This window comes from Protomyctophum bolini, assembly GCF_963924005.1.
Source record: "Protomyctophum bolini genome assembly, chromosome: 4".
Classification (NCBI taxonomy): domain Eukaryota; kingdom Metazoa; phylum Chordata; class Actinopteri; order Myctophiformes; family Myctophidae; genus Protomyctophum; species Protomyctophum bolini.
The window spans coordinates 51547215-51555613 of NC_137865.1; the positions used below are offsets into that span (position 1 = coordinate 51547215).

Consider the following 8399-nt stretch of genomic DNA (forward strand, 5'->3'; position numbering starts at 1 on the left):
AAAAACAGACAGACACAGCAATTGTCGCCACACAGACATCACAAATTCCTATTGGCGGCAGCAACAAGTGAGTGATGTGCAAAGCCATTCATAGACTATAACCACCATGTCTTCCTTCCAGATGCTGCGAGGCTCAACCGGAGCCCCTACAGGTGGACATCTGCAGTTCTCGCTGTCCATGGATGAATCTGCATGGGGGCTCTGAAGGTGGCTCAAAGTAAGAAACCACTTAGACTTTTCTATTACTGCGAGTGTTATGGTCGGCTTCTGTTTTAAATGTTCTCTATACATTTAGTGTATGATGTGACAGGACACAATGTACGTATATCTGGCTCTTGGTCACTTAAATTCATCTTTTGTTCTTTCTTTCTTAGGGTGGATGGGTCGTGGAAGGACAGATCCGTTTCAAAGCTTCCCTCCCGGGGGGTTCCTCTGAGGACTTCTGATGAGCTGTGAGTAGGAATATTTCTTGTTGGGATGGATATCTGTTGTACTGTTATGGTACGAAGTATATAGACCGATTCCGTAGCGGGTCTCATGGTCGCAGCCTACGTATTTCCTGTAGGCGGACTCGACGTAGCTGCGGGGTTTAAACCCCCACCAGGCGCACCTCTTCCACTACAGTGAACGGCAGAGTGACTGATGTTAGTTTGCCTTAAACTTTACTCCTTTACCTGCTTTTTTACTAACGCTAACATTACAAAGATGCCCAGAACATTGAGATGAACCTGTGTAGTTTATGGCTGCTCCAACAGTAGTGGCAACATAAAAATAAAAAAACGGAATGTCTAATATCCACCGCGGTGGCTGAGACCAGAGCCGTTGAGTAATGGTTGAGACGAAGCAGTGAAAGATACATAACGCCAGTCTTACCCAATACCAAATCTTTCTGTTTTATTAACACAAGGCTGCTGTACTTTATACCTCATACTTTAAATGCTTAGTATGAGGTATAGAATACAGCAGCCTTGTGTTCATAAAACAGAAAGATTGGGTATTGGGTAAGACTGAAATTATGTATCTTTCAGGACCTTTCACTGCTTTGTCTCAACCATTACTCAATGGCTCTGGTCTCAGCCACCACGGTGGATATTTTGACATTCCCTATTTATTTTTATGTTGCCACTACTGTTGGAGCAGCCATAAACTACACAGGTTTATCTCGATGTTCTGGACATCTTTGTAATGTTAGTGTTAGTAAAAAAGCAGGTAAAAGAGTAAAGTTTGAGGCAAACTAACATCAGTCACTCTGCCGTTCACTGTAGTGGAAGAGATGCGCCTGGTGAGGGTTTAAACCCCGCAGCTACGTCGAGTCCGCCTACAGGAAATACGTAGGCTGCGACCATGAAACCGCTACGGAATCGGTCTATAGCATGGCAGTATGATTCCTCCTAGTGGCACTGGTTGAATGTCTGTCAGCTCTCCAAGCTAATCAAAGTCTTAACACTTTTGTTAACCACTTCAACCCCAGCATCTCTATTCTGGGGGGAGCGTTCATCCAAATTAGAAGATCTACAAGTTCACACCGCATTGCAACGTGTTGTGAGCTTGTAGATCTGCTATGTTTGGCAAATCAATTTGTGTAGAGTGAAATCGGAGCATAATACCAAATGCTCTCTTTAAAGGTCTGTTTTATCAAATCTATAGAGGGTTTAAGTGGTTCTGAATATGCAGCTCAACAAAAGCTAATTTGGTCCTTATTTCTTTCTTTCTTAGGACGGAGATCTGTGTAGATGCCGGAGGACTTCGGACCTGGGCCTGCCCGGTGAGGAACCGCACAGTAAGAACCGCTCTAGGCCTTTCACGATTATGAGGTTTCTTTTTACTGGACGATTATTGTCGCTCAAAAAAATTGCAATTAAATATTTAAGTGTGGCCCGGATGGTTAGCTCAACTGTCTGGGCAGCTATGCTGCCAAGCCAACCGGACGGCGTGCTGCGGGTTCGACTCCCGACGGCCTTTGCCGCGTGTCACTCCCCATCTCTTCCCCCTTTCCTGTCTATATACTGTTCACTATCAGTAAAGGCATAAAAAGCCCCAAAACCAACATGAGGGCTACGGCTCCAGACTGAGGCACAGTACTCGGCGGTGGGGAACACCAGAGCCTCGGTACCGGCTGGACGCCGTATCGGTGCGGCACAGGCGGTGGTCTTTCTCTTGACGCTGTCAGGTGTTGTTTAAAGGACAGTGTTCTGTCCAGCTTCACCGCAAGATATGATGGGGAGGAGTGGGACTGTAAAAATATAAAATGACACCACTGCTATCACCGAAGAGCACACCCTATGACCCTAATTGATCACGTCTAGGAATTTCAGCAGTTCTCGCATCCAGAGTGACTTACAGTAAGCAACAACACATAGTAATACATCAAATTCATAAACAATTGTCATCAAGAATAAGAAGTATAGACTATCCAGACTATTGGCAGCAACAACAAGGGAGTGATGTGCGAAGCTCTTTTCTATGAAGCCATTCATAGACGATAACGGCCATGTCTTTCTTCCAGATGTACTGCAGGTCTCTCCAGGAATCTGCATTCCTCTGAAGACGACTCAAAGTAAGACCCTGTTTGGCCTGTCAAAAAGAACCCTAACTGAAACGTTTATTACTGTAAGTGATATGTTTAGCTTCTGTTTAAATGTTCTCTATAAATAAAAGTTTTATGTATATATGTAGTGACAGGATAGAATATATATCTGGTTCTTGGTCACTCTAATCGATCTTTCTTTGTTAGGATGAAGATCGCGGTAGACGTCGCTGGAACGCGGCTGCTGGACAGGGAGTGCACACACACACACACACACACAGACACACACACACAGAAAGGCTAATTTGGTGTGTGTTTTTTTTTTCTTTGTTAGAATGGAGATATCGATAGACGATCTGATGTTCCCTGGACAGAGATCCGTTCCAAAGCTCCCCCCCCCCCGGGGGGCTTCCTCAGAGGACTCTGATGAGCTGTGAGTAGGAATAGTTCTTGCTTGTTTCTGAGGATGAATAACTGCTTTTGTACTGTTATGGTACGAAGAATGGCATCATTTACAGTAATCCAAATGTTTTAAATATTTTAGGATAAATCTAAATGACTCTGCACAATAGTTTGAGAGTCAATATCTCATATCATGAGCTTGCCTCTTGGTCTTTGTAACAACTTTAATACAAATTACAAAAGATGTTGAGGACTGTACATGTGTTGATGCCTCCTAGTTGCACTCTGGTTGAATGTCTATCAGCTTTCCAAGCTAATCAAAGTCTTAATGACACTTTTAACCACTTCAACCCCAGCATCCCTATTCCGTTCAGCAAAAATAGCAGAGCTACAAGCTCACACTGCAACGTGTTGTGAGCTTGTAGAGCTAATGGTTTCTTTCTCTCTCAGGATGGAGATCATAGACACAGCTGGAGCCTGGAGCCTCTAGAGATGGAGATCTGCAGGTCTGTCCATGGATGGGAGGACGGAGATCTGGGTAGACGCTGGAGGACTTCGGACCTGGGCCTTCTCAGTGAGGAACTCAACGGTACGAACCGCTTTAGGGTTAGGGCTTTTTTTCGCTTCGTAAAAAGCCAATAATCGTCCGTTGCATGTGTATGTTGTGGCAGGACACGCACACACACAGCAAAGCTAATTTGGGGTGTGTATCTTTCGTTCTTTGTTAGAATGGAGATCTCAGCCGATGCCCGAGATCCGAAGCTTTCCCCGGGTGTTTCCGCTGAGGACTTCTGGGTCGCTGGGAGGCTCGGACGGAGCTAGAAGGTTCGGTAGACGCCACTGGAACCTGTTTAGGCCTGTCAGAATTTAATGTTTTATAATGGCCGATTTAATTGTCGTCATACTAACATTCTAAATAAAACTTTTGCTTTTGTAGGCTTTGTAAACAAAGCTGCACATGGCATAATTCAAAAACTTTATACACTAAAAAAAGAGGTAAATTACAAAGTGACACATTTAGAGCTTGTAGATCGGTTGCTTGCATTCTGTCTTTAAAATGTTTGACAATGTATGAACAACATGGAGACGATTATGACTAATCTCTAATACTTGGCGATTAGGTAATTGTGACAGGCCTAAATCCTTCTTGTTGTGTTTTTTTATATCATGTTCTGTAATCAGTTAGGGTTGACTATAGACTTTTTTTAGGAACAAGATCATCATGCCGGTGAAGAGCACGTTTCTAGCCGATGGAGCAACTATTTCTGATCACCTTTGGAGTTGCATCACAGCAAGGTAACTATACAACACACGCACACACACTATGATCATGACATGACATCAGCTTGTGACTGCAACTTGTTCCTGTTCGCAGATGACTCGGCACTGATAGTCTCGGACAGGAACAAACTGCAGGTTGAAAAGGCTTTCAGCTCTGAATTCGGTAGAATCAGCACCTGGCTCGCTGATGACAAACTCTTTACACCTGGGAAAAACTGAATCCATTCTCTTTGGATCTAATAGTAATCTCAGCAAGGCAAATGGCTTCTTGGTTAGAGTTGGTGACAATGTTATCACACGTAAAGATGAAATTACCTACCTAGGTTCCATCCTGGAGGCTAATCTTTCCGGTGATAAAATGGCCACCAACGTAATCAAAAAAGTCAACCAAAGAACAAGATTCCTTTACAGGATCTCCTCACTGGTCAACAAACACCTTGAAGACCTTAACAGGAGCCCTCGTACAAGGTTTCTTTGACTATGCATGCACCTCCTGGTACCACAGCACCTCAAAGGCCCTTAAAACTAGGCTCCAGACCTCCCAAAACAAACTGGTCAGGCTCCTACTTGGCCCCCCGAACCTATCTCACTCCTGCCCACTTTGACAGGCTGGAATGGCTTAGGGTCGACGACAGAGTACAGCATCTTGCAATGGGTCTGGTCCACAAGATTCGATACACCACCAAGATACCCATGTACCTGTCTAGATACTTCCTTTATGTTAACTAAGTCCACACCCACAACACCAAAGGGAGTGCAACGAACCATGTACAACCCAGATCCGGCACAAACAAGGGACTAAATTATTTTCACTCCTATGCCACCAAAATGTGGAACGCCCTACCAACAGTCATTAAGACATGTGACTCCCTTTTTCCCCTCACTGTATAAGTTATTTTCCCTTTTTACCTCTATGATGAATTCCTGTTCTTTGACTGACTATTTTGAAGTGTCTTTGTACGTCTCTAAATGTTTTGATGAATTGAACATGGTGGACCCTCTTGTAAACTAGTGTAATGCTTAATTGGGTCGTCCACTTACAGTTAACAGTCTTTGTATTGAGTTTGTGCTTGACATGTACTGTAATTCTGCTAACTGTTAATAAATATTTCAATCGTTTTGTTTTAATTGTTTTATGAACAAAGTAGTAATGAGCATTTCTTTCTTTTCTTTAGGACGTTGCTGGTCTCCTGTGTGGCTCCATCTGGAGGTCACCAGGGTTCTGAGTCACTCAGATCCTGACTGGTAGTGGTGATATGTAGATGTGATCAATCAGGGCTCTTTGAAAATAATAAACAATAAAATAATAAACCAATATAAATAACTAGATAATAATATAAATAAATGGATAAAACGAACGATAAAAAAATAGATAATAGTAAAATAAAAGTAAATTAAAATAGTAAATAAAATTAGTAATAGCATAGTAATGGATAGAATAAATATAATTAGTAATATAGACTAATACATAAAATAAATTAAATTATCAATATAGTAATGCATGAAATTAGTAATAACCTAGTAATACATAAAATAAATAAATGCATAAAAAATCAAATTAGTAATAACGGTAATGCATAAAACAAATACTATTTGTAATAGCATAGTAATGCATGAAGTAAAATTAGTAATAACATAGTAATACATCAAATAAATACAATTAGTAAAATATAAAATTACTTTGTATTGTAATTATAGAATGACTTAAAAAACAAACAAATATCCATCACATCTACATATCACAACCAGGCTATATTGCCAGCAGTCAGGTGGACTGTAGACTCACTACAGCTGTCACAATGTGGTATACTTTGTTTTGACCCAACTGGCCTCCAAGGAGAGGCGAGCATGGAGCCGGACATCTGATGATACACGAGAGAAGACGCCATAGTCAAAAGGAAATTGTAATATGTTTCATGTTTGTAATTTATTCATGATGCCATATATCTGTAAATATTCATTATATTCTTGTTAATAAATTATTGCATTTATACCCGGGTGTCCGTTATGGGTCCATTATCCCTAGATCAAATGGTTCATAAGGATGAGGAATACAGTGGTACGATGTACATGTTTAAGGAATATTTAGTTAACGTATAGGTTTCACCAGGTCTAAATGGGCTAAAAGGAGGCCTCAGGTCTTCAAAGGTTTTCACCCCAAGGTCTCTACAGAATGACCTGGCTTATTAATATTAATGCTGACAATCTCCCAGAACAGAGCCATGCCACCAAACATGAATGTTTGAATATTGTAAAATTACTGTATGTAATTTTAAATTGTATTACATTTTTTTTTACCACAAAGACCAGACTGAATTTTAAGTAATAAGACTGTTTTTAAATTGGCTTGTTGTAGTGTGGTACTTTTCCTCCAGGAAATGACTCTGTACTCCTTTGAAAACTTTAGAAATCCAGTTTCTATATTTGTTTATTGTCATTAAATGTTCTGATGCAAATGGACCTCAATGTAAACGAGTCTTTAATAATGCTTTTCTGGGTTTTATCAGAGCTTGTGTTGAACTGCTCTTTCTACAAACTGTTAATGACATTGTCACTGTGACGGCGGACGCTGTCACTGTACCTAATGCAGATGCTAACACAATTCTACATGTAGGGTATAATGTAAATAAGGACACAAATTGTAACAAATGCATTTATTGAAGTTAAGGGGGGACATAGCCCCTCTCGGAACCCCCTGGGTCAGCCCAATCCGAACCGAACCGGGCTGACCCGTAGGGTTCCTGGTCACGCTAAGATTTTTCAATGAGATTGTTGGGACGCGGATATACACAAACTCATAGTTGAGTCGATCGGCGCGGTATTACGACGCTTTTTATTGTGTTTGTTTACGGATGTGCGAACTATAAGTACCTTACATACCTCTGATAAAATCTCCTGTGTCGCGGAAGCCGTTAAGTATTTTTAATCCATGTTTGATTAAAAATGTCGCTTTGATTTCTTCTTGTTTATTTACCGTTTATTGTACCGCCTCCCGATGTGCGGTTGGCTTTGCGGGCTATGTCCCTGCCTTTGATCTGCTCCGTCATAGCTGTAGCACCACTAGCTAGCCAGATAGGCGGTACAATGAGGTGTCAATAAACAAGGTAGGAAGAAGCGACATTTTTAATCAATCATGGATTAAAAATACTTAACGGCTTCCGCGACACAGGAGATGTGTCGGTATGGTATGTAAGGTACTTATAGTTCGCACATTCGTAAGTCAATACATGAATAACCATGGTAAAAGCGCGCAGAAGTCCGTCTCATGGCGTGTTTACATTGTATTTGTTTGTGCGTAACTGGCGACAGCCTAGCGTGAAGCAGGACCCAATGCAGTAAAGTCATAAAAGTGTCAGAAACTTTATTACATTCGGGTTCTGCTTGCGGGGCTAGGGGGGACACTGAGTTGTCGGTGATTCTCTGAAGTGGTGGATCTCCTCATACACCTACAAATGAACAGATGTAAGGCACATTAGTTTAGGAATAAATAGGACGGGATACTTTCTAATTGACCAGTATTATAATGAGAAGACTTGTGAAGAAGGAATGTAAATCTCTGATGTCTAAACTTACCTTTGTTTACTCTCATCCTCCTCTCAGGGTGGTGTTCGGGCAAATGAGTTCCCTCCGGGTATAGGCACCCCTCTTATAGTTCCGGGAGGGACCAAGTGGGAAATGGATAGCAGGGGGGGATTGGGATGGACTACAATGAATGTAATCCTGTATGTGTGGTGTATATATTCTATGCTAACTACTAATTGTATTGAGGGTGCATATACAGGGAGTAAGTTTATATAAAATGGCATTGTGTGATTCTAAGAATGGGGAATATGGTTATGGTTACCCATGGGGAATGGTATGCATGGGCTAACCAGGTAATGGACTGCCCTATAAAAAGCAGTCAGTTGTCTTTAACCAGAGAGATATGACAGGTTGTTATGGATATGACTGTCAAAGTGATTGAGAAACAATGGAGAAATGAAGCCTTATTGAAGGTGCCCTGGACTGGTCTCTATTCATTTGTTGCCTTGGCCGCTCGACACACTCACAATGGGTCATGACTCATTACCACTTCACACTATGGTGTGAGTTTTAAGAAGTAACAGAGCCTACTCTCAATGAAGGAGACAGATTGCAGGTCACAGTCCATATATATGTATATATATATATATATATATATATATATATA

The 8399-nt window shown here is 41.4% G+C and overlaps 1 protein-coding gene across 2 annotated transcripts; it reads left to right on the forward strand.

The window, feature by feature from the left end:
- LOC308313639 (uncharacterized protein) lies at positions 1 to 5610 on the forward strand. Of its 2 annotated transcripts, none has more exons than XM_080760862.1 (9): positions 1 to 217; positions 375 to 452; positions 1717 to 1780; positions 2507 to 2557; positions 2735 to 2960; positions 3380 to 3518; positions 3658 to 3754; positions 4139 to 4225; positions 5386 to 5610. In XM_080760862.1, the coding sequence occupies exons 6-9, from the start codon at positions 3422 to 3424 to the stop codon at positions 5450 to 5452; spliced, it is 348 nt and encodes a 115-aa protein (XP_080616988.1). In that variant the 5' UTR covers positions 1 to 217; positions 375 to 452; positions 1717 to 1780; positions 2507 to 2557; positions 2735 to 2960; positions 3380 to 3421; the 3' UTR covers positions 5453 to 5610. The 2 variants fall into 2 exon arrangements, with proteins under 2 accessions (XP_080616988.1, XP_080616989.1); XM_080760863.1 differs by having other exon boundaries at positions 1717 to 1765.
- Positions 5611 to 8399: the final 2789 nt, after the last annotated feature.

Bases quoted from the DNA above. Each gene is read 5' to 3' on its own strand.
- LOC308313639 (XM_080760862.1), top strand. From the start codon at position 3,422: ATGGAGATCTGCAGGTCTGTCCATGGATGGGAGGACGGAGATCTGGGT. The intron at 3,755-4,138 runs GTTCGGTAGACG...GACTTTTTTTAG, and splicing joins GGCTCGGACGGAGCTAGAAG to GAACAAGATCATCATGCCGG. The intron at 4,226-5,385 runs GTAACTATACAA...TCTTTTCTTTAG, and splicing joins TGGAGTTGCATCACAGCAAG to GACGTTGCTGGTCTCCTGTG.